Source organism: Canis lupus, chromosome 15 (assembly GCF_011100685.1).
Source record: "Canis lupus familiaris isolate Mischka breed German Shepherd chromosome 15, alternate assembly UU_Cfam_GSD_1.0, whole genome shotgun sequence".
NCBI classification, from domain to species: domain Eukaryota; kingdom Metazoa; phylum Chordata; class Mammalia; order Carnivora; family Canidae; genus Canis; species Canis lupus.
Window position 1 is genome coordinate 2,285,735 of NC_049236.1, and position 16,125 is coordinate 2,301,859.

Genomic DNA, 16,125 nt, shown 5'->3' on the forward strand with positions numbered 1-16,125 from the left:
GAAGGACGAGGCAAGCCCCACAATCCAGCATGCTGTCTGCTGGCCCAGGATCCCCTCAACACATCCCGGAGATGCCAACCAAAGTTTGAGGTTGGCTCTCCCAAACTCCTCTACAGAGCCATTCCTTCAGGCTCTCCTCATGCTGGCAAGCACCCCCCACCCGCCCGGCCCGTGCAACCCCTCCCTCTGTCCTGCACTCCTCCGAGGGGGAGAGCAAGAGCGGGGTGGAGAAGGCCCTGGCACACAGCCAAAGGCCTGGAACTCCAGATCTCTGCGCCCAGCACATCACTCCAATGATGTTCTGGGAGAAGGGGGGGACCTCCCTATTCACGAGAAGTGTGCAAGCAAGACTGGGCTTGCTCTCAGCAGGACTCAGGGAGGAAGGGGTCTGGAGGCTTGCACTAGAGGCCTTGAAAGGTCCCTTTCCAGCTCTGATTCTGTGATGGTTGGAGGAGCTTCCAGCCTGGTTTGTGGGGTTCTGTAACTTTCCAGCCAGCCAGAGGCCCTGGGCTCCTCTTGAATGTAAGAAGGCACTGTTTTCCCAGGGGTGGCCCTGGATTCCAGCTCCTTGGGCAGGGCCCAGGAAACGGCTCACGTCAGCCTCTCTGGAGCCTAAAAGCTCAAACAAAATGGAAAGAAACCTGGCACGCGGTGGACATCGGGGGAGCTCCTTCCCACCCCAGGCTCCTCGGGACACGCAAGGTCCTGTCTGAGGCCTTGGCCCTCCCGGCCGCTTTGTGTGGTGGGCTCCGCGGGTACCATCCCTCGTTTACAGACTGGCAAGGAGGTCAAACGACCTGCTCAAAGCCCCAGAGGCAGCAAGGATCAGAACTCAGCCTTTTCTGAGACTTCAGAGACTGTTCTTTCTCGGGGACCAGCGATCAGGACAGTGTCCAGGGCAGCAGCTCTCTGCTGGGGCAGTTCTGCTCACCCGGGGACACTCAGCAACGCCTGGAGACATTTCTGGTGTCGCATTGGAGGGCGGTCCTGGCATCTAGTGGGTCGAGGCCAGGGAGGCTTCTCAACAATGCTAAATAACGCATGTGACAGCCCTGTCACCAGTGAAGAATGATCCAAACCAAGACTTCCCTGGTGCCAACGTTGAAAGACTGGTCTGAGGGGGCTGTCAGGGCCTGGGACACGGAGGGGTAGGCCTGACTAAGGTGACCCCGTGGGGGAGGACGAGACTGGACACAGGCTGCCCTCCGACTGCCCTGCTGGATCAACCCCTGTGCTCCCGTCCACAACGAATGACTTTAGGGATTCCATCTGGCCCAAAGGCCACGCTCCTGGAGGGGGAAGAGGCCGCCCATCCCCTCCCATGCTGCCTACAGCCCCTCTGCGCAGCCTCATGGCTGGCTCCCCTGGCCTGGCCTGGCCCTTCCTGCTCATCATGCCCACGCTGCTGACGGCGTCTTGCAAAGGGGCAGGTCCAACCCAGAGACTCCACAGCTTAACCTCTCAGTTGTGTCCCCGTTGCCTTCAGCCATGGTGTCCAAGCTATGCTTAAAAATAAGATCTGGGACGCCTGGGTGGCCCAGTGGTTGAGTTTGCCTGCAGCTCAGGGCATGATCCTGGAGCACAGGATCGAGTCACACATGGGGCTCCCTGCGAGGAGCCTGCTTCTCCCTCTGCCTGGGTCTCTGCCTCTCCCTCTTTGTCTCTCATGAATAAATAAATAAAATCTTTACAAAAAATAAAAATAAAAATAAATAAAAATAAAAATAAGATCTTAGCTGCTCCACGCACCACACTGAACAAGGCCAACCACTTATCTAGCACTTCCTATGAGCCAGGCACGGTTTGAGGGGAAGCAGATGCTATTACCATCCACAGAAACTGAGGCACTTGAGGCGTCTGGTGACGGTCCCCTAGCTAGTGCGTGGCGGCCAGGTTCGGATCCAGGACACTAGTTCCGAAGAAGCACTGCCTCTTGGACGGGCAGCCAGAAGCTCTGTCAGCCACATACTTACGGGCTCCCCAAACCCACAAGGCTCCAGAAGCCCTTCTGAGGAGACCCAAGACGCCGTGAGCCCAGCCTGCCAGGCAGGGCCTACTGGATGACCCTCAGCCAGGGCCTTGGGGTTTCTCACGATCCGGCTCAGCCCCCAACCTCACTTCTGAGCCCGCACTCTCAGATCTGGCCACACTGGGTTGCCTGCTCCCTTTCCACAGCTGTGCTCTCACCTCCTCGCCTTGGTGCACGCTGCTTCCTTGGCCTGGCAGGCCCTCCCTCACGTCCACTCCTTTTGGGGGCTCCTCTAGGTGAAGTGCCTGACCCTGGCTCCGTAGCCCCTCTGCTTCCTCATTTGTTGCATTCATCACACAGAACAGCAACTGCTCTCTGCAACTCTGCAGGCACTGTCTTTTATGCACTGCTACGTCCCTCGTGCGGGGCCGGGCACAGGGCAGGTACTAAGGCATGTAGTGGTGATGCGGCTCTAAGAGCTGGGCTCTAGCGTTAGCGAAAGAGGTGCCAATCCCAGCTCCTTCAGGCATCTGCTCGGTCCCCGGGGGGTGGGGAGGGGGTAGCGGGAAGCCAGGAAGCTAAACCCAACACGTGGCAAGTCAGAGTGGGAAGGACCCTCAGAGAGCCTCTAGTTCAATCTGCCCGTTCCTAGTTCCACAGGTCCAGAGAAGGGAAGCAATTTGACCAAGATCGCACAGCGGGTCAGCGGCAGAGCCAGAACTCATCCCAAATCTCCTACAGATGTCCCTCCTGGCAGAGTGGGCACCAGGCCCATGCCCTCCGACCCGGCAGAGGCATCCCCAGGAAGGTAAGAGCCTCCTCAGGGCCCCAAGGCAGACGGCAGGCTGCAGGCACATGCACCTTGGCCTTGGCCTATCCTGTCCCCCTCTCCAGCCCCCGAACTGGGTGGGGCAAGGAGGAGTGGGGACAGGAGGAGCAGGCGAGGGGGTACCTCGGTCTCCAGCTGGCGTGGATCCGAAAGAAACTCCGTTTATTACTAAACATCTGGCTGGAAGTTGAGAACAAGACACAGAGGTTAGTGGGAAGGGGGCAGGTGGGTGGAGCGTGGGGAGCTGCCAGGATGGGGCTGGCTTCCTGTGGCTGGTGGGAGAGAAGAACCCCCACCCAAATCCTCCTCCAGCCCGCATCCCCAGAATGCAGAGATTCTCAGGGTTTGCATAAGGATCTCCTGGGGAGCAAGTTGAATATGCAGAGTTCTGTGCCTCTTCTCCAGAGAGTCTCCTCCTGTGGCCCTGGGGAGAGGTCCAGGGATCTGCATTTTTTAACGCAATGCCCCACAGATGCTGATGCAGGAAGTCAGTGGACCATGCCTTGAGAAACAGCGTCTTAGTGCCTCATGGAAAAACCTCAAAGAGAGGAGGTGCTGGCCCTGGCAATGCCATCCCCCAGGTAGTCCTGCTTCTTGTAGTTCTGGGTCCTTCCACAAGCACCACAACCAGCAGAAGTGTAGATATGTATGTGGGTGTGTGCGTCGGGCGGGGGGGGGGTCCTGTCTGGAGCACCCACCCCATAGGGCCCAGATAGCCAAGAGTTAAGGATATGGCCATTTGGCCTGAGCCTGGGGACTGATGTCCTAGAAGTCACAGCTCGACCTCCTGCAGTGCCTGGGGAAGAAGGGACACTCCACCACCCTCACCAGGAGCCCCAGCCACACAGACAGTCCAGGGCAGACGGAAGCAAGGCTGGGGGTTAGTGAATGCCAAGCCCTCAGCAGTCATCTGGCCCTAGACTTAGGGGGACCCAGAGCCCCACAGCAGTTGTGGGTGGGAGAGGTGCCATGCACTCTCTGCCGGAGAGTTCCCAGCCAGGCCTGGCCAGTCATGCCTCCCTCCCTCTAGCCCCTGATCTGGAGGGGCCTTCCGTCTCCCAGTCTCCTGCTGCTTTCTGCTCCCTGTTGGGCCCCTGGTCAGAGATGCCCTCACTGAGAACAGGGAAGAAGTGCTGCTCCCGGCATCCTCTGCACCGACCCCTCCCCCTCTCCCCCACAGGCCTTTGAGCCTGGAGACCCCAGAGCCCCTGAGCCGCCTACACATTGCTGCCTAGGACCCAGAGGCCCAGAGTGACATGATGACTTTCTCAAGGACACACAGCATCAGGTGGCAGAGGCCAGCTTCCACCACGCGGGCCTCCTGATGGCTGAGTGGCTGGCCTCTCCCCTCCCTTGCTCTGGGCCCAGGGCTCAGAATCACACCTGAGGCTCAAGGCCCAGACACCCACCTGGCTGATCAGGGATGATGTGTGAGGATGAAACAGAGCAAAGAGATGGGGAGGGGGCAGGGCAGGGGAATGAGGGGGGATTGAACCCTCTACAGGAGCAGCCGCTCCCCCATCCTGTGAGCTAGAGAGCTGCCCTTCTCCAAAATTGCCTGAAATTCCACTAGTTTGAACATGTACGTAGGGGTAAGCATTGTTCTTTCTTGGTTCTTCTTTCAAGATGCAAAAGCTCCAGGAGAGACAGGCCAAGGGGAAAGAGACTGTTAGGAGCAGCAAAATGTCCCTCAGTGAGGAAGAAAGGCATTGTGGGAGAATCCCAAGAGGACCCTCTGGGATTAGCCAAACTGTAGACAAGGGTTGCACGAGACAAGAGCATTAGTCATTGGCTGAGTTTACGTAGGTCCTACAGCGGTTCTTAGTCACGGATCTCTGTCTCCAGCTGGCACCTCGTTCCCTAGAGGCAAGGTGGCGAGCCCCTTCTAGAGGAACATGCTGGGGGAGGGGGTTCCCTGCCCTTGCGCCCCAGAATGGGGCCCACGATTACCTGAGCCGTAAGCACCTGTGGCCAGCGGCCTCCTCCTCTCTCCAGCTGCCCGGGAGGGATGGGGGTGCAGGGATGGAAGAGTGAGGGGACGTGGAAACAGAAAGAAAGAGGACAAATGGAATGAATGGAGGAGGTGCCGGGAGAGGACGGTGTGGACATCTCCCCCGCTCAGACCCTTAGAGCCCCAGGTGACAAGCAGGTGAGTCCAGCCTGGCCTCTCCAGAGAGGCTCTCAGTCTGTACCTGTCAGGCCATCCGACGACAAATGCCCCGGCCCCGTGACAAGGCCTGGGAGTCCCCAGAACAGGCCCAGACACCCACATGGTGGCCACAGGCAGGTCTGAGAGAGGGTGAGACAAAGAATGGAAGAGGAGGAAGAGAAGCAAGAGGAGGTGGCGGCCCCGGGGGGCCCCTACCTTTCCCCAGGGCAGAAGGAGGCGCTGCCCGGCCGGTGGCAGGTGGCAACGGGCGGGTAACGGGAGGGCGCTCCATCGGGTACCGGCGCCCGCCGCACCTCCAGGGGCCGTAGGCCCCCATTGCGGGCCCGTTGCACGTGCTCAAACAAGAGGGCCAGCTCTCTGCAGGAGAGGGCGCCATCAGCGGCAGGCAGGGCCCTGGCACCCCCCCACTCGCCTGGTGGGCACCGAGCTCTGGAGCTCAGATCCTTCCAGGCTCTGCCTCTAGAGGGGCTCAGCAAACACCCCAAGTCAGAACAGGCAGGGTGGGGGGGTGGCTGGTGGGAAAGACTAACCTTCCTCCCTCCCTTTCTGCACTCAGTTCCTGGGAAATCCTCAGGGCTGCCGAGTATGGTTGTGCAGGTTGGGCACAACTTGAGGGCACCCTGGGAAGGCGGCAAGCGGGAGCTTGAATGTAGCCTACTTCCGCTCATGGAGCTATGCCTCCCGGGAAGCCAGCGGCAGCCCTGAAATCCTCACTCTCCTCATCTGACTGGATTTTAGGAGAGAGACTTGATGGGGTAGCTAGCCCAGCCCCCCACTCCTCCAGCATCCACCCCTGCCCCTGGTTCCTGGAGACTAGATTTGGGCCCAGCTCCTTCCTAACTCTCCAGGCTGTGTCCCGCTTCCATAACCGAAGGAGGGTACCTGCCCCCTGCCTGCCCATCACAGGGGTGTGACAGTGAGCTCCCAGGAGCAGAAGGCCCGCGGACCTAGAATCTCTAAACCAAGTTCCATCCCTCCTACCAGAGGCCCCGGGACTACCCCAGATCTTCCCTCCCTCTCTCCCAATCAAACACCCCATTCCTAACAAACCAGCTCCTGTCCCGCTCCCTAAGGCCTTGAGTCCTTAGAGCTGCCCCTGGAAGGGGGGGCTCCTTCTAGACCAACCACCAACCCCTATCTCTGAGATGGGAGCTTGCCTCTGCCAAGTGGCAACGAGGGAGGGACCCAGTATGATTCTGGGAGCCCCCTCCCCCACCCCTTCTCTCCTAGGCTCCCCTAAGAAGCCTCTGAAGCCTCCCCTAGGAAGCCCCTGGAGCCCGGAGGGAGCAGGGAAGGGGAGCCAGGCGTAGGGGTGAGTGGGATCATGAATCAGCTGCTCTTGGAGAACTAATGAGGAACAGGCCCCCCCCACCTCACCCCCCACCCGGGAGAAGCACTGAGCGCAGCAGCCCTTGCCCAGCCTCGCCCAGTCTCCCTTGATGCCCGCCTGCCCTGGGGACTGAGCCGCACTCTCTGGTCTTCACTCCTGCCCAAGGACCAGGCACAGGCCCCAGGGATGACTGTCACTAATAAGGGGCAGCCTTCTGCCGACCCGGGCCAGGGGGGTGAACCCGCTTCTGGGCACAAGGGCCAGGAAAAGCAGGAGCAGGCTCACACACAGGGGCGCTGGGGTGGGCCCGGCGCCGACCTCTGGCACACACGCTCCTGCCCATAGCACACACTTCCTCTGCGCAGCTGCCGCATGCCAGGTAGCAGGGGCTAACCCCTCCCTCACCTGGGACGGAGGGGAGATAGCTGTTGTGTCACCGCCCTGAGGGGCAGCAAACCCCCACACACACCCTGTACCCAGTGTCCACCACCTTCCCGGGGCAGAGCAGGACGGGAGAGGACGCTCCAGGCTCTGCATTACACGGGATTTGCAGAGCCAGGCCCCATTCCCACCCTCCAGCTCTGAGTCCCAGCCCCCCCCCCCCCCCCCCCCCCCCCCCCCCCCCCCCCCCCCCCCGTCCTCAAGGGGCATGGCCAGCAGCCCCCTCCCACCCCCACCCTGTCCCCCTGCAGCAGGGCCTACCTGAACGATGGCAGGATACTGTCATAGTAGTACCAGGTGGCCGTCAGGTAGGCCCGGCTCGTGTCGGTGGAGTACAGGCGCCACGCGGCCTGGTCGGAGGAGGGAAGGAAGGGGAGGGGGGACAAGGCATCAGCGAAGCCTCTCGCCCCTCGCTAGCCCTCTGCCCTCAAAGGAGCCAGTCCTCGGGTCTGCCGGAGGGGACCCAGAGCCAGAGGCTGCAGGCCCCACAGCCTGCTACGAGGATTAAAAGGGCCAATGTCTACCAAGTGCCAAGCACGGTGCCCGGCACACAGAAGGCACCCGACACCAGGCTCCCCCGTCCACACTCCCATTCCCTCCCGTGGCCACAGCCAGGGAGCAGCTATTCCCTGTGTATTTGATGAGTCTTTCCCGCCCTCTGGACTCTAAGCTGTGTCTTGGTCCCCGCTGTACCCCCAGCACGCGGTAGGTGCTTGGGACCAATACTGGCTAGGTGAATTATTATTGCTCCTAATAAATCCACCCTGTGTTTTCCCAGCTGCCTGGCACTGCCCATGGGGTTTGAGGAGGGGAGGACAGAGCGTGGCCTACCCACCCCTCAGCATGCGGGGACTTGCAGGATTGTCTCTGCAGCAGGAGGGATGAGGGCTGGACAAGAGGAAGGACTGTCCTTCTCCCTCCGGGTAAGAAGAGGAGCCAAGGAGGGGCTGGGAGTGGGGTGATTAGGGAGGGCAGGGAGGCATGGACAGAGCCTAACTGAGACCCGGATGCCTCCCCGCTGTGGGCACCTCTTTGCCCCGAAGGCACTGCCCACTGCTGAGCTCACTGGCCAGGCACCCTCCTAGCACAGGGGTATTTTTACGTCCTGCTTGCCTCGGCCCCTGGCTTGAGCCAGGGAGCAGCTGCCAGAGCTGTCGCATTAATTATGGGCCCCACAATGCCAGCTGTCTCTTGGCCTGGACAGTGCCAGCCGCCTGCCCTCACGATGGCCCTTGGAAGGCCAGGCCCCAGGGGACCACAGCCATTGTGCCCCAGGGGACGCTGAGAAGGAAAGGCTGGGCTGGCGGCTGCAGATAGCAGGGACGCGGAGGGGGTTCCACCCTGGGGCGGAAAGATAAGGGGGGGTCGAGTCAGGCCTGGATGGGGGAGCACGAGGGCGGGCGCCGGGGGCAGGCCGAGGGGGCTGTATCCCCTGAACTACTTCCAGTAGGCCCTGCTCCCCCTCGCACCCCAGCTAGAGGGAAGCCCAGGGCTGAGTCACAGAGTCCCAAAGCCCCGGAGCCCCTGCCTCCCTCCCCACTCCGGCCTATCAGCATGCCTCAGCGCGGTGGGGGAAACTGAGGCCACGCACTCCTGCTTTGCTGGTTCTCTTCCCCCACCTCTGGCGGCTCCTCCTCTGCCTCCCTGACTAGCCCAGCCCTGCTCCCCCCAGTCACCAAATGCTGAGGTTCCTCGAAGTTCGTTGGGGACCATCTTCTCCACCCCTGCTCTCCATCCCGGGCCAGCTCATCCTGGCCCTGACCCCATTACTCTCCACCCCTGCCTGCTCAGCACATCCCACTCCTCTTAGCTGCAGACCCGTATGTGCAGCTGCTTCCTCCATGCTGCCCCCCAGGGCTCAGGCCCTCAGGCTCTCCCTGCTCTGGCCAAACTCATGTGCCTCATGCCCCAAGCCTGGTCCCCCTCTAGTGGGGAGGGTAGATCATCCAGTTGGGAGAGCTAGAAACCTAGAAGTCCCCCGCCACACACCTCCCCACCCCACTGCTGAGGCCACGAATTTCACTTCCTAAATATACAGAATCTGCTCCCTCCTTCCCACGGGGGCCAGTCCGCCAGCCCGTCTTGCCCACACGTTGCCAGAGCCCCTTATCATCTCCCCCTGCACACCCGGGGCACTCTCCAACCCACTCACCTCCTTTCAAAATGCAAATCTGATCCTGTGGCCCATTCCTGCCGTTTCATACTGTCCGTGGCTCCTCATCACTCTTAGGAAAATGTTAAGCTCCTCCCTGTGGCCCTTCAGGCCTGGGCCTCACCCACTTACCCAACTCCTCCTTCCTCTATATACCCTTCTTGGAGCTTTTCCAGCCTCGCTAGCTGCCTTCCAGTTCACCAAACACACCATGCTCCTTTCTACCACCGGGCCTTTGCACATGCAGTTCCTTTACTTCACCTCTTCCCCTAGTGGACTCCTACCGGTCCTCCAGCTTGCAATGCAAGGGTTAATTTTCTAGGGTCATCATCCCTGAGTTCCCCTTCAAGGTCACATCAGGCCAGAACCCTGTGAAATGCTCTGCAGAGAACTATGCTTTCTTTTAAGGCGGTTGTCTCAGCCTATAGTCACAACATTCATTCGTGTGAGTGCTGGTGCAACGAACCGGTGCTGGGAGCAGCGCAGGCCCACTGACGACTGCACAGCCTTCGGGTGACTGTGGGGACAAGAGGACAAGAGGACTGCAGGCCACGTAGGGTAGGGGCTAGAGCGGGACAGTGGGGCAGCTCTGACGAGGCCTGAACCGGTGCATGGGGCACAAGGGAAGTTTCTGACAGTCCCACTTAGCATCTCAGCTCTAGCCCGGACTTGGCACGTGACCTCAGAAAAGCTTCAAAGTGGAGACACAATCACGAAAGTGGGACACCCAGGTCAGCACAGAGAGGTGACCCACCAGTTCATTTCAGGGGCTTCCCGAGCCACTCGTACCTGGATGAGGTTGGCTGCAGGCATCCTCCTCTTCTCGAAGTGCTTCTGACGGTGCTGCTCCTGCACCTTCAGGGCAAAGCCAGAGCCAAGGATGCCCTAGGGGAATAGGGGTGGTTGGGAAAAAGGTGGTGGGGGGGGTACAGCAAAAGGCCCAGAAGGTCTCCATCCCAGCCCCATCCCCCCCGCTGTCACCTCCCCCACCTGTGCAAATGCAGGACAGAGTTGGGTTCCCCAACTCTGCCCCCAGGGCCCTCTCCCCCAGGCTGGGGGACCCTAAGTGCAGGGGGACTCACAGCAGGCAAGGCAAAGAAGGAGATGCCTAGTAAGGCAAAGCCGGCGGCCAGGACCCTGCCCAGCCATGTGTGCGGTGTCTTGTCACCATAGCCAATGGTCGTCAGTGTGATCTGGGGACACAAAGAGTTTACCCTCAGAGCTGGTTGGACCCTCAGAGCCACCCACAAGAGCTTGCTGGGGCACAGGCAGGTGGGAGCCTGGCCATGAGGGGTGCCCTGCGGTGGTCCACAGGGGCTGGCTGGGGGCATAGGCAGATCTCTCCCCTTCCCTGTCCCCTGGCTGGTCAGGGCTAAGGTGGCAGGGGCTTGGTGTGGGGAACTAGATGGAGCACAGGCAGGTCTACTGGGGCAGGTTGGGGGCCAACAGAACCTGGAGGGGGCAGCCCCCACTGAGAGGACAGGTGCAGGCTCCCTCAACCCAGAGTCAGAGTCCCAGTGGTGACGCAGGGGAGGGTCTGGGGAAGAAGGGCGGCCCTGCACGGACCCTCACGTACCGTCCCCCACCAGAGCGAGTCGGCGTAGGAGGAGAAGTCGGAGTTGGCGTCCTTCTCGGCCAGGTAGACCAGGAAGGAGGCGAAGATGAGCACCAGGAACCCGATGTACCAGGCGGTGATCAGCTCCTGCGAGGGCAGCAGGGGGCATTAGGAGGCCAGGGGGGAGGGGTACGAGGAGGGGGGTAACACGGCGCCCAGCTGGCAGCTCTGGGCAGCTGGGGGGTCCCCACAGCGGCCTTTGAGAGGTGCTCTGGGGGGAGACAAAGATCCCCCACGACTCCGAGTTGCTCAGAGATGGCTCTCCCTGCCTTCCTTTCCCTGCTCCTCCCTGCAAGGGGACCCTCCCCCGCCTTCCCACCTTCCCGCCCCCCAGCCCCCACCCTGGCCTTGATCTCAGTCCCCAGACCCACTGCCCCCCAGCACCCCACACCCCCCACAGACTCCGCCCCAGCTCCCCACTTTACTGTGCACAGAGCCACCGAACCCAGAAGCTTCCAAGCCCTGCCCGGCAGGCCTCGCCTCCTGACCAACACCCAGCCGGGGCCCCCAGAGACCGTCCCCTGTGACCTGGCTGCCGCAGGGTCCCTGGCCTCGCCCTCGGCCCCCTCGGCCCGCAGGCGCACCTTGCTGTGCGCATAGACCACCGAACCCAGCAGCTTCCAGGTGCCCCCGCGCCGGTCCATGCGCACCATGCGCAGGATCTGCAGGAAGCGCATGCTGCGCAGCGCAGACGTGGCGAAGATGTTGCCCTGCGTGCCCGCGGCGATGACAGCCACCGAGGCCACGAACACGATGAAGTCTGCAGGGTCACAGAAGGCGAGGTCACAGCCGGCCGGGACCCAAGGTGTGTGGGGGGGAGTCTTGGGGCCACGGGCTGGGGGGGTAGTGGCAAGGGGATGGGGGGGTGGAATCTCTAGCTGGAGCTGGGGTCTGGGGCAGGGTGTCAACCCTGGGGCTCGGGGGCAGGGGGCAGGCGCGGGTGCCCAGGTCTTATCACCGATGACACAGAAGGGCTTTCTGGCAAAGCGGAAGCGGCCCTGCCATCCTCGGTAGCGGCAGCAGCATCCCGCTGACCAGACGCGGATGATGTACTCCAGGCCAAACACCACGATCATCACGAATTCCTGTGGGACCAGGGGCCTGAGTTCTGGTCTCCCCGCTCCAGGAGCAAGGGCCCGGGGCTCACAGCACTGGCCCAGCCCCCAGTCCTTGGGTTAGGAGGACCAGGATTTCCTTGGGCCACCTCTCCTGGATGTTCCTACACCTGGCTGGACCTGAGGAGGATTCCAGAAGGCACGTGGCCCCTCCCCAGACTGCCTTCCACTCCCTGTCCACAAGCTGTCTGGGGATTTCTGCCCTTCACCCAGCCCTCCCCCTCCCAGCTATCCCAGACTCAGTAGCCCTGCCAACCCACCAACCCTGGGTGACATAAGAGTGGCTGTCTGTCGGCTGTCCACTTCCAAGGTGCTTCTATTTGGAGAGGAAAGAAAAAAACAAAACAACCACCAAACCAAGGGTTGAGTTGACCCTTTGGGCCCCGAAAAGGAGTGAGGCTTATCCACCTCTTCCTGGGCCCAACATCAGCCCTGGCTCAGTGCCAAGAGGTCCCTCAACATCCGTTCTAAAGCAGGACATGAAGTCCAGAGAGGGGCAGCCATGCACCCAGGGAGCACAGCGCGGCAAGCCCCTCTCTGAGCCGCAGGGTGAGAAGCCTCTGTGCGCCTCCACCCTGAGCCCACAGCCTGGCTCAGGCCCGGCCTCGGGCACTCACCAAGATGAGGAGACATTCGTTGGCAAGTTCCTGGTGCTCCTGGATCGTGGACAGCACGGACAGCACCAGGCAGCTGAAGACCAGCAGAAATCTGCAACAGCAGCGCGGAGAGGGTCAGACCGCGGCCTGGACAGGACGGCCAGGGGGCTGCCCAGGTGCGGGTGGAGGGAAGCGTTATTTGGGAAAAACTGTCTGGAAAGCAGAATCCAAATCAGGGTTCCCCGGAGCTGCGGTTCTGTGCTGGACCCCCAGGGGCAGAGCCCCCCACATGCCCACTGCCCCCTCAGGGGCTCCGGCTGCGGCCTGCGGCTCCCAGGGTGGTCACCCAGAGGTGGGTGGCGGGGCTGTCCGGGCTGCCGGTGGGAACAGTCACGAAGCACCTGCAGGCTCAGCCACTCACAAGAGGGGCCCTCAGGCCTTGGCTCGGTTTTAAGACTGTTTTAAGAGAAGTACCCCCGAGGTCAGCCGAGGGGCCCGGGAAGTTCAGCAGCTAAGAGAGAGGTCCCTGCTCCCTGTGAACTCCGAGGTGGCAGGAACGTCGCTTCATCTGGGGACAGTTGCCTCTGCCTTCGTGGGCTCTCAAGGAATTAAAGAAGGAAACAACTATGAAAGGAAAGGAGACTAGGGAGGCCAGGGAAGGGGGGAAGTATGCAGAGTGGGACGAGGTCTGGGGAGGGGAGTCAGGCCTCATGGTCCGTGGCTCCCCTGAGGCAGTGGGAAGCCCAGAAAGAGATATTTAGAAATGGAAAGAACTTTATAACCCAGCTCATCCAGCCCTTCCCTCCACCCCAGCTGCACATATGAGGAAACTGAGGCCCAGACAGGGAAAGGGACTCATCCAAGGTCACTCAGTGTGTCCAAGACAGAGGCAAGATTACAGCCAAGGTTCCCTCCTTCCCAAGGGATGGGAAGAGGGGGAAAGGGCACGAGGGGAGAGGCTGGCGGCCTCGGACAGTGTGTGAATACGCAACACAGGCCAGGCTGAGGGGCACAAGCTACAGGGGAAGGGACCTGGTCGGAATCCCAGAAGCGCCCCTCTTTGGGAGGGGGATGCGCTGGACATGCATGTGCCCTGGGAGAGGCTCTGGAGGGAACAGGCTTCTCTGCAAACACCTCCCTTGTGGACTGACCCACAGCCTCCCCCAGATGCTCCCAGAGTCTCCCCACCTGGGAAGGCTGCTGATGCAGCATTTTGCCGGAAACAGCCCACCTCCAGGGCCTGCGGAGACTCTACTACCCCTCTGCTCTGGGGAGCCCCCGGGGAGGCCCTCCGCACCCCCTTCCCTCTTCCCCTTCCCACCCCTGCCCGGTGCTCGCTTGTGTGTCTATGGCCCTAGTCACTCTCTACATGGCTTCATTTGTGTTCCTGTTTCAGGGGCCCAGGGGCAGAGAGGCTTGGGTTCAGGTCCTGGTCCAGCTCGTACAGTCACCTCCCTTCTGTGAGCTGGTCTCCACCTCTGTACAGGGGAGCTGATGGGAGGACAGACGCGGAAAGGACCTACACCCTCCTTGGGCCGGGCTCCCAGGCTACTTGGAGAGAGGGTAGGTGGTGGATGTCGTAAAGGGTTTTGAATGAATGAGCGAGGGGGAGGCCTCCTTGGCCAGTTCCAGGCAAGAGCTGAGTCAGCAAAACAGAAGGCACGGGGAGGTAGGGGGAGCCCCAGCTCCTCATGTTCAAGAATTAACCACAGAAAATGCAGCATCCACATCCCCCTGGGATGGGGACTCCTACAGGCCCGGGTCCCTCTCTGAGGTCGGCTCATCCAGCCCCCTCCCCCGGGAAGGGCTGCCTCTGAATCTGATAGACTTTCACCCCAGCCCTGAACAGCAATCCTTCGGTGGCCCCAGTGCTCAGCTGACCCTGGATCCTCAGGTAAGGGGGCCGCACTAGGAGCTTCCTGCTGGAGCTTTCGGAAACGCATCTTTCACCACACTGTGCCTTCCAGGTCAACAGTTACACGTCGATAAAATGGACACATCCCAACGGGTTAAATTAAAAAAGCAGATTATCACATCTGAAGGGCAATGTGATCCCAATTTTTAAAAATATATATATTTTTTATATTCCTACCAAGAGTCAGCAGGGCTTATCTCCGGGTGGCAAAATTAAGAGGGATTTGGCTTCTGTTCTGCTTTGTTGCTTCTCTGCACTTCCTTGTATTTTTTAGAATAAACAAGGGTGGGGGCGCCTGAGTGGCCCCATTGGTTGAACACTTGACTCTTGGTTTTGGCTCAGGTCCTGATCTCAGGGTCCTGGGATCGAGCCCAATGGGGTCTCCCCTGAGCTGGGCGGGGAGTCTGCTTGAGATTCTCTCCCTCCCCCTCTGCTCACACACACCTTCTCTCAAATAAATAAATACAATCTTTAAAAATAAATAAACAGAAGTAATAACAAATAGGAATTTAAAACTGCATTTCCTTAAATATACAGACAGAGACACAGCTGCCTTCAGTCCTGCCCCCACCCCTTTACCACAAGAGCTTTGCCATTTCGCAGGTGTCAGGGTGTGACGGCCTCTCCCAGAGTCCGGCTCACATGTCCAGCTGTCTACTCAGCTTCTCTTTCTCAGATGTCTGGTGGCCTCTCAAACCCAACATGTTCAAAACCAAACTTGATTTGCCCTCAAATCTTGTTCCCCTCCTGTCTCCCTATCTCCATTAATGGCACCAGCTGCCACCCAAGGGCTCGGGCCAAATACCTAAGAGTTGCCTCTGATTTTTCCTTTCACTCACCCTCCACTTCCTGGCCTTTAGCAATTTTCTCTTGGCTCTCCCTTCAGAATAAGTCCCTGGACAGACCACAGCTCACCACCCTGACTAAGCCGCCACCATCTCACCTCTGGCTGGCCTCCCCGCCTCCACTCTGGCCCAACTGTGACCCACTCTCTTCATAGTAGCCAGGGTGACCTTCCTGACAACGCAAAGCTGGAAATCACTCTCCTCAAAACTCTCCCTGACGTCCCATCACATTTGGAGAGCGAAGGTTAACCTCCTCAGTGTGGGCCGGAAGGCCCTGAGAGCTCTGGCCCCCACCACACCTCGCAGACTTGACCCCCTCTCCCCATCCCCTCCATCACTACGCACCAACCATCCTGACCTCATGCCATTCTGGAGCACCAAACTTATTTCCACCTCCAGGCTTTGCACTTGCTCTGCTGCTTCCTATGCCTATTTATTTTTCCCTTACTCATCCAGGTCTCTGTCCAAACATCACTTCCTTGGAGAGGCCTTCCCCAACCACCCCCTCTCTCCAAAACAATGGCCCTATCCCCACTCTCTCTCTCTCTCCTTGCTCTGCTTTATTTATTTTTCATAAACTGAGTACATGAATAGCAGACATTCACATGAAACAAATATTAAAACACCATGTCATCAAAGCCCCCAGTTGGTACCCACTGAGAAGGCTCCAAAAGCTCCAAAAACGTCCCTCCCTGGCCTGTTGGACTCCCCAGCATCCTTCCTGAGAAGGGACGAGAAGGCAGGTCTCTGACTTTGACCAGCTCCACATGGTAGACACTGTTTAAAAAGCCCCAGAACGGGCCGCCCGGGTGGCTCAGCGGCTGAGTGTCTGCTTTCAGCCCAGGGTGGGATCCTGGGGTCCCGAGATCGAGTCCCACATCGGGCTCCCCGCAGGGAGCCTGCTTCTCCCTCTGCTTCTCCCTCTGCCTGTGTCTCTGCCTCTCTCTGTGTGTCTCTCATGAGTAAATGAATAAAATATTTTTTTAAAAAGCCCCAGAGCTTCACCTCCCCTGCCTTCACACCCTGGATGGGGGTTTCCAGATGCTCAATACAGTGGAACAGATACGTTAAATCTGATAGAGAACATCTTTTTTGTTTTGTTTTTGTTTTTTACAGACTTTATTCACGAGAGACACAGAGAGAGAGAG

The 16,125-nt window shown here is 59.8% G+C and overlaps 1 protein-coding gene across 6 annotated transcripts in view; it reads right to left on the reverse strand.

The window, feature by feature from the left end:
- Nucleotides 1-16,125, reverse strand: part of KCNQ4 (potassium voltage-gated channel subfamily Q member 4) — a 52,698-nt gene that overhangs the window by 10,511 nt on the left and 26,062 nt on the right. For 5 of the 6 annotated variants that reach the window (XM_038557724.1, XM_038557730.1, XM_038557727.1 and 2 more), the window contains 8 exons: nucleotides 12,239-12,329; nucleotides 11,465-11,591; nucleotides 11,091-11,266; nucleotides 10,468-10,593; nucleotides 9,974-10,084; nucleotides 9,681-9,776; nucleotides 7,001-7,089; nucleotides 5,164-5,325 (listed from right to left, as the gene is read on the reverse strand). In XM_038557724.1, the coding sequence (XP_038413652.1) occupies nucleotides 5,164-5,325; nucleotides 7,001-7,089; nucleotides 9,681-9,776; nucleotides 9,974-10,084; nucleotides 10,468-10,593; nucleotides 11,091-11,266; nucleotides 11,465-11,591; nucleotides 12,239-12,329 (978 nt within the window). The remainder of the gene's footprint in view (nucleotides 1-5,163; nucleotides 5,326-7,000; nucleotides 7,090-9,680; nucleotides 9,777-9,973; nucleotides 10,085-10,467; nucleotides 10,594-11,090; nucleotides 11,267-11,464; nucleotides 11,592-12,238; nucleotides 12,330-16,125) is intronic. The other variant, XM_038557725.1, reaches the window with a different exon arrangement.